At 34.8% G+C, this 14,973-nt stretch overlaps 1 protein-coding gene across 1 annotated transcript in view; it reads right to left on the reverse strand.

The window, feature by feature from the left end:
• Positions 1-4,522: 4,522 nt before the first annotated feature.
• ZDHHC2 (zinc finger DHHC-type palmitoyltransferase 2) overlaps positions 4,523-14,973 on the reverse strand; it is a 65,915-nt gene continuing 55,464 nt past the window's right edge. The window contains exons 11-13 of the mRNA XM_058525092.1: positions 11,630-11,742; positions 9,394-9,468; positions 4,523-7,038 (exon numbers count right to left, since the gene is read on the reverse strand). Of these exons, the coding sequence (XP_058381075.1) occupies positions 9,428-9,468; positions 11,630-11,742 (154 nt within the window). The 3' untranslated portion in view covers positions 4,523-7,038; positions 9,394-9,427. The remainder of the gene's footprint in view (positions 7,039-9,393; positions 9,469-11,629; positions 11,743-14,973) is intronic.

Genomic DNA, 14,973 nt, shown 5'->3' on the forward strand with positions numbered 1-14,973 from the left:
CTTGTTGATGACTGGTAATTTTGTTTTAGAAATATTTACTTGGGGGATATTGGTTTTTTCCTTTAATTTGGGCAAATGAATAGAACTCAGTAACTTCGTTAACTAACTAATGATTAGTGTCTTAATTGAAAAATCAATCTAAGCCCTCTGCATTTCAATAGTGTTGGCTTATTCTTTATGAATACCTGAACTAAATGTTAAGAACTGATTTCTCTCTCTCCTTTCCAGGAATGCATTTATTCCGAAAGACTTAATGCATTTGGTATAACTTACTGTGGCTTCTTTTTAAAGCTGACATAAAATAGCAAGTATTTTGATCTTCACCTCCTAAAAAAATAGAAATTATAAAGATTGCCTTTTGAATAGCCACGTAGTTGCTGAATTTCATAGTTTGTATCAATTTTGGCTTCTTCCTCTAAGAAGTAATATATTTTATAACTTCTATAAGAGGAACATTATGACCTTTACTGAATCTAGCTTTTGGATGTAAGATATTTGGCTGATAATTTTATAGTGTTCCTGAGCCATTAATTCTGGACTCACCATATTCTGTTAGAGCAAGGCTCAGCAAATGATGGCCTACAGGCCAAAACCAGCCTGCTGCTGTATGGCCAGTGTGATGAGAATGGTTTCTACAGTTTTAAAATGATTGGGGGAAAAAAATCAAAAGAAGAATATTTCCTGACATGTGAAAATTATATGAAATTCAGATTTTAGTGTCCATAAATAAAGTTTTATTGGAATGCAGCCACAGTTATCATTTATGTACTGTCTATGGCTACTTTTGCACCACAGTGGGAAAGTTAAGTAGCTATGGCAGAAACTACCTGCACTCTCATCATCTCACACTTCTCCTCGGTGTGCTACAAAATCAGTGATGCGGTTATGACCTGACAGCATTTGTAGTGCCGTTCATCTCTCTGTACCAAACATTATTTTTTCTGTTACCAATTCATACCCATTTTGTCAAAAAAAGAAAAGTGTACTTTGAATGGTGTACTTTTAAGGCACACTGGAGTGTGGATTACCTTATCAAAATATGTGGTAAAATACTGTGTTTATTATGCAGTGACACTATAACTGCAAAAAAATACAATATATGTTGACATAACCAGACTAAGCACTCATCACAATATTCCCAACTCAGGCGAAAGCAACAGTCAGGAGAATTAGAAATCTTAAAATGGAATATCTCATCACAGCATAATTTCTTCACAAAAATCAAAAATGAAAATGAGGCTGCAACCAAAGTGTGTTTACAAGTGGCCCATTTGTTAGCCAAGCAAAGCCATTTACTGATGGTGAGTTTTATCACGCTTTTTTGTATGCAGTAGCCCAAAGAAATGTGTCCAGAGAAAATAAACTTAAGACGATTAGCCTTTTGATGAAAACAGTTGCTTGAAGAGGAAGGACACTGGGTACAACATCAACAGTTATAAAACAAGACATGATTTTGAGTATTTTTCTTTGGCTCTTAATGAGTCAGATGTTACCAGTACTGCCCAGCTGTTACTCTTTATTTGAGAAATCAATGCTGAGTTTGAAATGACTGAAGAATTCGTTTCTATTAATAGTCTGTGTGGAGGAACTACAGGTGAGAATATTTTCAAAGAAGTTGAGAAACCACTAAGTCTACTGAAGCACAATCCACTAAGATGCGATACAACCAAAAATAAATGGTGGTAAAAATTTGCATGGAGCAGAAAAAGGTTTAGTTGGTCAAATTTTAAAACTTGTGAAAATGTGTTGTGATTTGGCAGGGACCCATTTCAGTCGTGTCATACAACTTTGTTTTTTTCCCCTAAACAGGAATTAACGTTGATTGTTAGCTGGTGTTACACCACTTCAAAAACCATATAGAAAGAGTAAAAAAAAGGATATTTGAGCTGTACATACGTACACAGACTTCCCTTCACTTGATTCTTTATCAAGTGATAAAGACTTGATAAAGTCTTTTATCGACTTTATCGACTTTTAAACGACTGTTCTTCATAGTCATTCTGGGGCTCATCCTCTACTTCTTGCCTAAGTAGATTTTTAAAAGAACTTTAAAACATGTTTGCATGTTACACTAAGATTAGTATGTAATTAAGGTTGCATTTTTTTATATTCAACTTTCACCCAATAAATGTTTGATTAAGTCATTTAAGATGTTTTTAATACTAGGCTGTAGAGGGCTATACATACTGACAGAAAAAGACGTGGAATCTTAACTCTGACAAGAGCCTTACTTTCATAGCTGAATAAAAAACAACAGAAGAGGGGCCGGCCCAGTGGCATAGTGGTTAAGTTCGTGCGCTCCACTTCGGTGGTCCAGGGTTTGCCGGTTTGGATCCTGGGCGTGGACCTGCGCACCACTCATCAAGCCATGCTGAGGCGGCATCCAACATAGAGCAACCAGAAGGATGTACAACTATGACACAACTGTCTACTGGGGTTTTGGGGAGAAAAACACGAAAAAAGGAGGAAGACCGGCAACAGATGTTAGCTCAGGGCCCATCTTCCTCAAAAAAAAAAAAAAAAAAAGCTGAAGCTTTCTGTGGTATCAGTTCTTTAATTCAGCATCAACAGAATTCTACTTTGGAGCATTATGTTTTTTCTCAATTTAATTAAGCACCTTTGTCAAACAAGAACTATTAAATATTCATAAATTCAGGTCAGGATTGAGCTCCTTACACTGATAAATGTAAAATTTATCATGTAAATGTAATATGTAAAAAAATTCCCTGGAAAATGCAATATAAATTTGTTTTCATAAATCATAAAATAGTACTGTCCTTTCTGAGCAACAAGTAGCTCCTATATGTAACATAAACCAGTGGTTTTAAGAAACCAGTTATCAAAAGGCCCCCTTTGGTTTAATTGGTGCTCAGAAATAAGTCAACTTAAAAGATGAATAATACATATTTTCCCTCCAACTGTAACAATACAGAAATACTGAATACTGGCTGTGAACAAGAACATCAAAGATCATCTTTGGGCATTGTCACCAGTTTTGTTTTTGCTGTCACTTTACTGCAGTGAGAAAGGGCTGCAAGTGATTTAAAGTTGTCTCTGTTGGCTTTGCCCAGACCGTCATATTTGAACGTTTTGTTGGTATAAGAATAGTTAAAGGGTATCCGAGATTGAGCTCTTAGTAACCTAGACTGCATTATGGTAGAACATCCTCTTTACTTACATCCTCTTGTCTGAGGCCTGCTGCTACACTGAACATGGTGCTGGGAGATACTTCATGTTCACAGTTTTTGATCCACAGAAGTTCCTTTGAAACAGGCCTACTTGAATTCATCCCTTCAGTGATGTCCACTTGATAAAAATTGGGACAGCATTATAAAAGAAGAAATAAATCCATCATGGCAAAGAGAAAAGGAACGTGCACAGTTTGGACCATTATAAAGTATAACAACACAATTTCCCGTTTTCTGTAACAAAATAAGATTCTTCAGTAGTAAATTCTAAAGGAAATCTAGTGGAGGAACAGATTGCTCACTTTTAAAATCAAGACTTCTCTACTGTTATCATGTGTTTAATGCTTTTAGTAAGTGACATGATCAAATTGCTAAAATTTCAATAAAAATTAGAATGTGAATTTTTACCAAGACAAGGTTAAAAAAAATCCAGTGGTATCTTTGTAAAAGTAACAAAACACTTAGGGTGTATAACACGGTCTGCTTCCACATGTAAGAGGAAATATGGTCTAAATTGGCTAATATGTGGAAAAAGAGTGTAGGCTACTAAAGCATTGGGGAGTAAGCCAAGTAGTTTTTTACTTAGAACAGTTTTCTGCAGAAAGATCTTAGCTAGAGACATGTTATTTGTGAAAATCCATCGTCGAAATGTGTCACTTCAGACAAAATGTTAGCAGTAGATCAGAATTGGGAGTCTGGGCGTTGGTGGAATGGTTCTACTGGAAGATACTTTCATCGTGGTTTACAGCGTAAGTGGATTTGCATTTACCATTTATGAAGTTTGAAGACATCTGTGGGTTTTTTACATTCATAATGGTACCAGAACTATCACTTTTACAAGTAAATATTTGATACTATGATAAGCGTATACCAAAGTATACAGTATAACTTCATAATCAGCCCAGCAAGTTGACATGTATTTCAAAATAGAGAAAATTTGCTAGTTTAATAGAGTAAGTTTTTCACAGGTTGTTTTCTTGAAGCATGAGTCACATGATTATTAGCTTAATTTTTTTATGAACATGGTTTATAAATCCTTTGTATTTGATTTCCCAAGTGAAGATAGTTTTTTGTCAAACATATGCCATATTTCTAATAGTTATCTGTTGATTACAGTGTACTTGAGTTTTATAGTCTAATTGTCCTCAGAGTCATTTAACTACTAGTGAGTAATTCATCCTGTCATCCACGTCTTCTCAAAAGAAAGACTTATCTTATGACCAGGTTGTAGACATGAATTTTGCCTGTAGTAGCTCTGGTAGACTATCAGGAGAAGTCTATCTCTAAAGCAATTTAGATTGTCAGTGCAAAGGCAATTTCATATAGACAGCTAATGAAGGTGAGCAACCAGACTTTATTATGGTATAACAACAAGAGAGAATGCGTGGATAAGCACTTCCTTGAATGTCTCATCATTATATTTAGATGCAATTTTTCTTTCATTTATCTTTGAAAAACACACCCTCTTTCACTGCACAATGGCAAAGAGTTAACTAATGTATATGAAGCATTTGTACAGTATTTTTGAAAGAAAAATTTCTTAAATATTGATACCTATATGGTAGAATCTCTAAAAACAGGAAAAATCAAAATTATCAGTTTAATTGACTATCAGGACAGTTAAGTATAAGTGTGTCTTCAAGTTTTGAGTTAAGCAATTAAATTTTTTAAAGTAAAATGTTTTAAATGTTTTTAAGGTACATTTTATAAATATGTACAAAATGTAGGTCTATTTCATGCTTTATTGACTCAGGTAAAATTTATACTGCATATCTAATGAGATATGCCATCATCTCCAAGAGTTATAACCCCCTAGAATTAAAAACAAAACTAAACAAAAAATGCTTTAAAGATTATTCACTGTTTGCAAACAAAAAGGGAACCATTACAACTTAATGAAAAAAATTTTATTTTTAAAAATTTTTTCAAATCTGATTCTAATGTGTATTGACTTACGTATTTCAGTAATTACATGAAAGACCTAAAGGGGGAAAAAATTAACAGTACTCTAGCAGGGTAAAGAATAAAAATCTCTCTTTTTTTCCCCCTAGCTTCTAGTGTGACACGAGGGAAGACCTAACAAAATCCTGTCTGTAAGAACAGCTATAGTACTGTGCTTTGAAAAAAATCTGGCTGCATATAATTCTTAATACATCACCTGATGCTGTTGCCCTTAAGACTTCTAGCAATAGCTATAGGTTCCAACCTGGCACTTCAGGTAATGAAAAATGATGACCAAAAAATGCTTTAAGTTAAGGTAAAAGTAAAAATGTATCATATCTTCTGAGATTTCATGAAGCAGATTGTCAGATCAAAATGTTTAGCTTTAAAAAAAAACCTGAAAAAGACTACCATTTTATTGTTCAAATAATTGCACTCAAAAAGATCTAGAAAATGGACTGGGCTGACATTGGTTCTTCCATAAACTCATTTAATATAAAACTATATTTTCAGCAAGGATGAATAATTGCAAGGATCTTTTACTCCCTTATCCTCTGGTCTTCTAGTCTATCTTGTGTTACATTTTTGTCTAACTTAGATTCTGAAAAGTTTAATTCCATTTTCTCTTTGATTAAATACCAGTTTCTTAGCTGTGTAGATTTAAAAGGTAATCTGCGTTAAATTCTCAAAATCAGTACCAAAAAAATGTATACAGCTTATTCTAATCGCTAACATTTACAAAACTTACACTCCATCAAATTAAAAAAGAATAAAATAAAACTTTTTTTTTAAGTAGTGCATACAAGGCACAAGAGCTTCTTAGTATATTTACTGAAGCTGAACGTTTTGGCATCAACAAACACACCACTTTAGTTTATCTTAAACTCAGTTTCCAAACAGCATGCCATTTAGTTCATGTTGAACTAAATTTCCAAAAGTAGATGATTTTTGTTTGATGATTTGCATAATTTATTCTTTATAGGTAGTTAAGGACCTATATAGTTTAACTGTCATACTTTCGATGAGAAGACAATATAGATGTCAATGGAGGATTAATCTATTGGCCCATCAGGAATTCTTAACAGAAATTCAATATTTTTGCTACATTCGATAAGAAAAATAACCTAAAAAGAGATTTTTAGAAGCCAAACCAGCAAAAGAATATCATAAACCAATCTTCATAATTGTTTTATATATTTTCCCCCAATTTTCAGATGATCAGAAGAGATGAAAAATATATTTCTGCTGTAACAGAAATGTATTAGTTCTGACAAAAGTTTTCTAGCCAGTTGAGCTCGAGCCTCAATGATCATACTTCCTTTCCAGCAGGGAACAAAGGCTAGAATTAGATTGAAGTCTGGCAAAAAATGGATGGTGATCTTCTACTGTAGGCCACTTGAAATTTGTAATGAATTCATAGTTATCACAGTTCACTCAGTCTGAGGCTGGATTCACATCAGAGGGAATAAACAAGTCTCATTTGCTTCCTCTAACTTCTCATAGAATAAAGCTTCTTATTATAATGTGACTTGAAATCTTGTAAATCTCAATTATCTTAATAGTCTCAATTTTCTGAATTGGAAAATCAGATGATTAATGGGCTTTTTATGTGATAAATTGTGCTACCCAAATATTTCAGTGAAAACTGGCCCACAAACTTATTCCAAGTTTTTATGATAGAAGATATTTTTGCCCTTGATTCATAAAACATAACTTTTAATATTTAATAGGAATTTGTATTAGTTGAAACAATCTTTATCCTAGATTAAAAATGTATTATGTTTTAAGCAACAGCTTGGAAAGAACTAATCAATTCATTGTCTGTACATCCAGCCCAAGGGAAATGGAACAACTGGCCAGTGGTGTCTTCCTGTGGGAAGCCTCTTCCATCCATCTACAGTATTGATACCTTGAAATGAAACAGAAAACATGAAACTAGTGTGTAAACTATAAAAAAAAAACAACAAAAAACTAAGCAACTCACTCATTGTTTGTTGCAGTAACATCGCTTGTTCAAAATTAAATGTTTTCGACACTAGAAGGCTAAGTAGATGAGTTCTTGAATACAGACCTCTACATCAATGCTCTCAAACTATAACATGCATCTGCAAGACCAGAGGATCTTGTTAAAATGCAGATTCTGATTCATAGGTCTAGGGCAAGGTCTAAAATTTTGCATTTCTGTTAAGCTCGCAGATGACGCCAGCGTGGCTGGTTTTGGGCCCCAATTTGAGTGGCAGGGTTCCATGTGATTCGTTCTGCATTTGTCTGAGGCCAGTAGCAGTTTAGGAGTGACAACTGAGTTGGAAGGGGGATTTAGGGAAATAATTTTGAAATTTCATGTGCATAGAAGCACAGCATTTTGATTTCTATTGTATAAGAGGGAAGGTTGGAAAGGCTAAATTTAATCTACACTTCGGCACTACTATGGACTTAGGCACGTTATAACTATCTGGAAACTATACTGAACTAAGAAATATTTCATAAAAAAGCCACAAGTCAATTACTAATGTAGTTCCAAAAGAGAAGAGAATATGAAGATACATTTAGTAATAATAATTAAATTAGGCATATCAATATTAGACAATATTCAATATAAATGTGTATTGAATAGATTGCAAGTCAGAGATGTAAAGCAGGAAAAACTATTTTAAAAACTTTTGACAACTATTGTGACTATCTACTAGCTACCTTAGAAAAATTCAGTTTTTTAAAGAAACATTTTACTGTCACTGGTTATGTCAATAGAATGAAAAACATTACATCAGAAAATCATCTTTTTAAGTCAATGCAGCTGATTCACGCTGCCATTTGTTTTTTATGACCACTAATGTCATATATTCAAATATAACAAAATTAAGTTTCTATGAGATTTTTAACTTCAAAGATGTTATTTTATCACTTATTTACCAAATATTTATTTAGAACCTACTAAGTGTCTGGTACTGTGCAAAGTGTTGTGAGAATAATGATGAACCAGCGCAACACCGGTCTTGTGTCAAAATACTGGGAAATCTACATGACTTATACATGATGTTACTATGTAAACTTGTACAATATTTAACACATATGACCTCATAAACTGTGGTAATTATAACTAATTCAAAATACCTGGAAAAAATCCTGTGAAACTTTATATGCTTTACAGAATTATGTTCTGTAAAATATTTTATTTGTGGTATTGTCTAGTGATTCATATTTGTATATTCATAGTTATGTTTTGAGAATTTGTTTCCAGAAATTTAACATTGTCTCTTTGCTATTTAACCAAATTAAGAAGGTTAAATTTTCACTCTCCTAATCATAGTTATGATCAGTGTGATCTACTATAGCATCATGTACAGTCATCCAAAACCAAAACATTAGTCAACTGGCAAATAGAATTACACAGCTTTTCCTCAAGACCAAACCGAAACCAAACAAATAAAAACCCAGATATCCATGAAGTACTTTGAAACAAATGATTTTGTTTTAGATGCTACTCGCTTGCTTCTCTTAAATTTTAGGATTCTAGATTGCAGTTTTGTAAGTAGAGAGTTGTCTTGATAACTTTAATGTTCAACTCTTTATATTGTGTTTATTATAACACTACATACAGTTGTTTGCTTTGTTTAGATATTTATGGCTTTGTTCCAAAGAGGCTCTTTATTGTAGCTTTTGATTGACTGCAGGCTTATAAATAGATTATGTTTTAAAGAAATTGATTCGGAACTACAGGTTTAGAAAAATTATGGTTTAAAGAAAATGATTTGTAACATGTATTATTTTAAGGATGACACATGCTATGGGGTCCTACAGTAACCAAAAATAGGGATGATCTGTGCTAACAAGATATAATTATCTTGTACTTAGAGCCAGTGAGATTCTGCTAATGGAAGTTCAAGGATATGACCACTGTACATCCTGAAGGATAGAATAAAAATTAAAAAATTGCATGAGCCTATGAAATGACAGGATAATTGTTATGTAAAGTTCAATATTTTAGGATCAATCTTTGCCATGTAATGCATTACTATAAAAATGAATTTTATTCATCAACTTATTTCTGTAGCTTATCAAGTTAACCTAAATACTAGCTAATACTGAAGGTAGGTCCATGTCCAGAGGTCTCCAGCATAATTAATGCAATCCCAAAAGTCAGCTAAGGTATCTTCTAATTTGAGTCACTCAAAAATAAATAATAATGTTTATGGAAACTATTTGCCCTAAGAGAACTGGAAAACTGTTAAAAATATAAACACAATAAAGGAAAAACTTATCTTACTTTCATAAAGTATGAATTTACTTTGTTTGAAGAGCTAAGTCTCATTCTCCATGGTTAATGCAGGATTGCTCATACCTTCAAGAGAGAACATAAATTAGCATTTTTTATTGTTGCTTTTGAACAAATAGGCAGAGACTTGTTTACTCATCCAGTCTCCCCAGTATACTTCCAAAGGTGTCTTGTACGTAGCATGGGTGTTTATAAGTTGGTTTCATAGAAATACACACACACACACACACACACACACACACACAATAGTGTTGGCCACAACCAGTGTCACAAAAAAGCCCTTTAAAAATAGAGATATACACCTGAGCAAGTAGGGCTTTGAACAAAAAAATGACAGATATGTCGGACCTGGCACTGCTCACATCACCTTAAATCATTGTTTCCTAATTCTTCATCTACCTACCTCATTCTAGTCAAACTAATTTTTGAGCCCTTTCTAATCTCATCCTTCTCAAGTTTCTCTTCCATTTTTTACATCATCCTTTAAACTTTAAGTAGTTTCTCAATTCATCTATCAAAGTAACATAAAAATTAATCTAACATGACAAATAATTAACAGCACATATAAACCAAGAAATCTCTTTTATGTTAATATAGAACTATAACATGAAACATGAATCCCTTCTGAAAGAAAGGGAGCTCTTTGTCTTTTAATCACCCAAAAATTGACCCCGAACTATGCATCACTTCTTTGCCTCTAAGGAAGCTGATGGATTCAAGGGGAAAATAGGTGTCATCAATTTTTGTTTATTAGGTAATGCCTAGGCCTTCCCACAGACTGGAAAATGGAATGGCAGGTTTGAAGGTGAAGAGAAACCAAATTATGAATACGCAAATGATGGGAATCTTCGGAGGGTAAATATATTCTTTAAGAACGAGACTCTAAAGAAAGCCTATGTTTTAGAAGAACATGACTCATTATATATCAAATAAATGACCTTAGAATTTTTACTCAGGACTATCCATTTGTTTTTCACCATCACTAAATCTCAAAGACATTTCAAATAAATCAGTAAACGCTTTAAAGTGCAGTGAGCCAAAGTTAGGCAGCACTAGGATAAAGTTTAAAGAAAAGACTAGAAAAGGTTTGAGGAATTCAATTAGTCAACCTGGAGATTTTCTGGCTAATAGTGCCTTAATCATAGGTGTATGGTTTGTAGTCATTTATAGGGACACCACACATATATACTCAGTCCTGCATGTATGATCACATTGTTTTGTTTTAATCCTTACCAACCCTGAGAAATAAGTAGTATTTTAAATATAAGGAAGCTAAGTCTAAAAGAGATTAGGTAACTTAATAAATATCACACACTGATTAGGTGTCCAAATTAGGATTTGAAATCAGGTCTCCCTGACTTCAGAGCCTTGCTTTTTCTTCGTCAATAAACTATATTGACTGAAGTAATCAAAAGATTAAAATCAAAAATAACAAGAGAAATCTGGGTGAGATATGAAGAAATAACAGGTAGGTAAGATATGGTAATTATGCAATCACTTTATTTCAGCATTTTGAAATTGGATAGAAATCTTAGAGTAAAAGAACTACATAATTTGAGGGGCCGGCCCCATGGCTTAGTGGTTAAGTGCGTGCCCCCCGCTACTGGTGGCCTGGGTTCGGATCCTGGGCGCGCACCGATGCACCGCTTCTCCGGCCATGCTGAGGTGGTGTCCCATACAGCAACTAGAAGGATGTGCAGCTATGGCATACGACTATCTACTGGGGCTTTGGAGAAAAAAAGGAGGAGGACTGGCAATAGATGTTAGCTCAGAGCTGGTCTTCCTCAGCAAAAAGAGGAGGATTAGCATTATGTTAGCTCAGCGCTGATCTTCCTCACAAAAAAAAAAAAAAAAACTACATAATTTGAGATCCTTTTCTGCAGATATTTTCCAACCTTTTGTCTGAATTGATTGCATTTTTTCCATTTAAAAAATACATATTTTGAGTTTATTTCTATCGTTTTACCTAATATGCAATAATAATGATTTGGTTCTTTAAACTGGAAAAAAAAGCAATGTAGATCTATCTTTCACAAAATGATTTTCTACAGCTAACAGACATTAATCAAAGTACTTCACAAATAGAAGTTCCTGAAAATAATTCTAAATTTACACTGGGAGCCCGACACCAAAGCAACAAAAATAGGTAATATAATGGAATTTTTTTCACCACTTTCACCTTTTAAAAATAAAATATATCAAAATAGCCAAACAAGCACACCCTTACCAGTTTTATCTTTTCCTGGGTTTGTGCAGCTCTCTGTCCAAGATTGAGAATCAGTAAGAAGGTGGCTCTGGGACTCTCTCAAAGGCTTTGCAGGAAACTGATGGTTTTCAGGACTGAATAACAATAATTATCATCATAATCATCATAGTAACTCTTGATAGTATTGAGTGTTTCTCAAAGTATGGAACTGAAATCCCTTGTGGTGCAAGACAATTGCAGGAGTTACACAGGAGAATTTGGGGAATACGAGAACAAGGCATTAAATCATACTCAAAACGAGGAAAGTTTTCTCTCTCCAGTTCTCTTTTCATTCTGTCTTCTACACTAAGATGACAATCGCTGACTTTGGCAAATCTCCATTTTTAATACAGAGAATAGGACTCAGCTTCAGACTTTAGCAGGTAAGGGAATCTAGTTAGAACTTGGTATTTTATTATCAATTTCATTTTTTAAAGTTATATTCTATTTATGGTAAACTATACCAGTGTCTCATTTATGACAGTGATACAAAGTTTGGTTCAAAAATAAATTTAAGGGGCCGGCCCGGTGGCGCAAGCGGTTAAGTGCGCGCGCTCCGCTGCGGCGGCCCGGGGTTCGCTGGTTCGGATCCCGGGCGCGCACCGACGCACTGCTTGGTAAGCCATGCTGTGGCGGCGTCCCATATAAAGTGGAGGAAGATAGGCACCGATGTTAGCCCAGGGCCGTCTTCCTCAGCAAAAAAAAAAAAAAAAGAGGAGGATTGGCGGATGTTAGCTCAGGGCTGATCTCCTCACAAAAAAAAAAATAAAAAATAAAAAATAAAAAAAAAATAAATAAATTTAAGTGCCCATTTAAATAAATATATTAAAGAAAATTATTAATTTTGTAAGTGGTATGTGGATATGGAAAAAAATATATGAAGGTGATCGCAGAAAGACAAGTTTGAGAAAACGCGCTTAGTGTTTCTAAGGTGGCCCAACTGGTCTTGAACAAAGAATTCTCTATCTTCCTCTAGAAAACTGGAACAACAAATGTGAGCATTATCTTGCAGGAATGCTGAAAACATCTAACATTATCAGGTCTTACAAACCTGACGTTTAATTTGGGGAATGAATAGCCTTAAAAGAAGAATTTAAGCTTTAAAATTTAACTGGACATGCCACATTTCAACATATTGGATAGTATGAAAAGATATACGTAAATTAAAATATTTCACTTAGATAGAAAAAAATATTGGCATAGAAACTATTAGTGCAGTTTTAGAACACCCTGTAGTAGTAATTATACTAATGTTCAAGAGAAAGAAAAATCACTCAAAATTTTTCCAAGATTAATTTCACATATTTTAGTTGACTATAACTATTTTTTTTAAGAATATGCTTTTACTCCTCAATAATTACCGCATATCTAAAATTTGAGAACATTTCAATTTTGTGCAACCCTTATTAAAATTTTGGAGGTAAATCTTAAAAAAAAAAAGTCTCCTATTCATATGAAAAATCTTTTTTATTCTAATTCTTATTATTCCTCAGGAAAGGGACCATATACCAGGTACAGCATACTACCTAGGTCCTGGTTTAGGGACTCCTTGTAGATTCATTACTGCTAACAGGACTCTAACCAGTGCAAAGATCCATTCATTCAACAACATTCACTAAGTACCTATTACATCAATGAATAAAGTCTTTGATCTCAAGGAAATTTCATTGTAACTGAGGAAGAATAATAACACAGAAACGGGGGCCGGCCCAGTGGTGCAAACGCTTAAGTGCGCGCGCTCCGCTGTGGCTACCCGGGGTTCGCCGGTTCAGATCCCGGGAGCACACCGACACACCGCTTGTTAAGCCATGCTGTGGCGGCGTCCCATATAAAGCAGAGGAAGATGGGCATGGATGTTAGCCCAGGGCAAGTCTTCCTCAGCAAAAAAGAGGAGGATTGGCATCGGATGTTAGCTCAGGGCTGGTCTTCCTCACAAAAAAGAAAGAAAGAAAGAAATGAACAAATATATAATAAGTCAGGTGACAATAAGAGCTATGACAATAGAAAAAGACAGTGCAAGGGAAATGGAGGAGCAGGTTACCATCTTACACAGGGTTTTCAAAGGTGGCCTCTACCGTGAAGTTGCACTTGAGCAGAAAGTGAATGAAGAGAAGGTATAAGACCACTGAGATACCTGGAGGAAGAACAGTGAGGAGAGGAATTGGCAAGTGCAAAGGCACTGAATAAGGGACATGCTTGGTATGTCTGAGGACCAGCAAGATCTGTATGTCAGGACTGTGAGTGATGGGAGGGTGGTAATGGATGACATCAGAGGTGACAGCGACCAGACGAGACAGGACAAGGTAAGGACATTCATTAGCTTTTATTCCGAGTAAGATGGGAAACCAATGGAGGGTTTTGAGCAGAAGAGTGACACAATCTCATTTATGTTTTAAAAGGATAACTCTGACTTCTCAATGGAGAACAGACTGGAGTAGGGCAAAAATAGATTCAGAAAGATCAGTAAGGAAGGTATTAAAATAATCCATGTGAGAAATGATGGCTTGGACCAGGAAAGCAGCCATGGAGGTGGTAAGAAAGTATGCAGATTATAGACATATTTTGAGGAGGCATCTGACAGGATTTGCAAAAGGAGTAAATACAAAGTCATTGAAAGAAAGGAATCTAGGATGACTCCAAAGTTTCTGGCCTGAGACCTGGGAGAATGGAGGTTACCAATACTGATATATGGAAGAATGGAGGAGAATCATGTTTAGGGGGGAGGAGAGGGTGTAGATGGCTGGGAAACAAGAGTTCTGCTTTGCAGCTATTCAGCTGGAGATGACTTTTAGACACTGAGTAGGAATGTTGAGCACACCGTCAGATATAACACTCCAGAGTGAAGAGGAGAGAGCAAGAGTCATAGAAATTTTACATGGGCTAATCAGGGGAAATTATAGAATTCTGTAGAAGAGACTGTAGCTGTCAAAATCCAATCTCAACATTTAAAGGAAAGGGAAGAGAAACCTAGAGAGATTACTTGACCTCTTCAAGATCACCTAGCTGGGTAACTGCCAGAACTAGGATGTCTCCCAATGCCCATAGTACACCTGGTAGGAGAGTTACTCTCTCTAAAACCCAAATCGTCTTCAACTACAAAAACCACTTAACAAGGGTAAAAAACATTACTGAAGACTACTGTTAAATTATAAAAGCTTGAAAACATATTCTAAATAATTTATTAAAACTAGATTTTTTGCACCAAGGTATATGAAAAAAAAATTAACATGTAAGACTGGTGCCTCTGAATGTCCCTGTGAAACACATCAGAATAGCTTCCTCATTAACTGGTAGAGTCTGGTCTGTACATGGCTCACGCTAGGGAT

This window comes from Diceros bicornis, chromosome 29 (genome assembly GCF_020826845.1).
Source record: "Diceros bicornis minor isolate mBicDic1 chromosome 29, mDicBic1.mat.cur, whole genome shotgun sequence".
Classification (NCBI taxonomy): domain Eukaryota; kingdom Metazoa; phylum Chordata; class Mammalia; order Perissodactyla; family Rhinocerotidae; genus Diceros; species Diceros bicornis.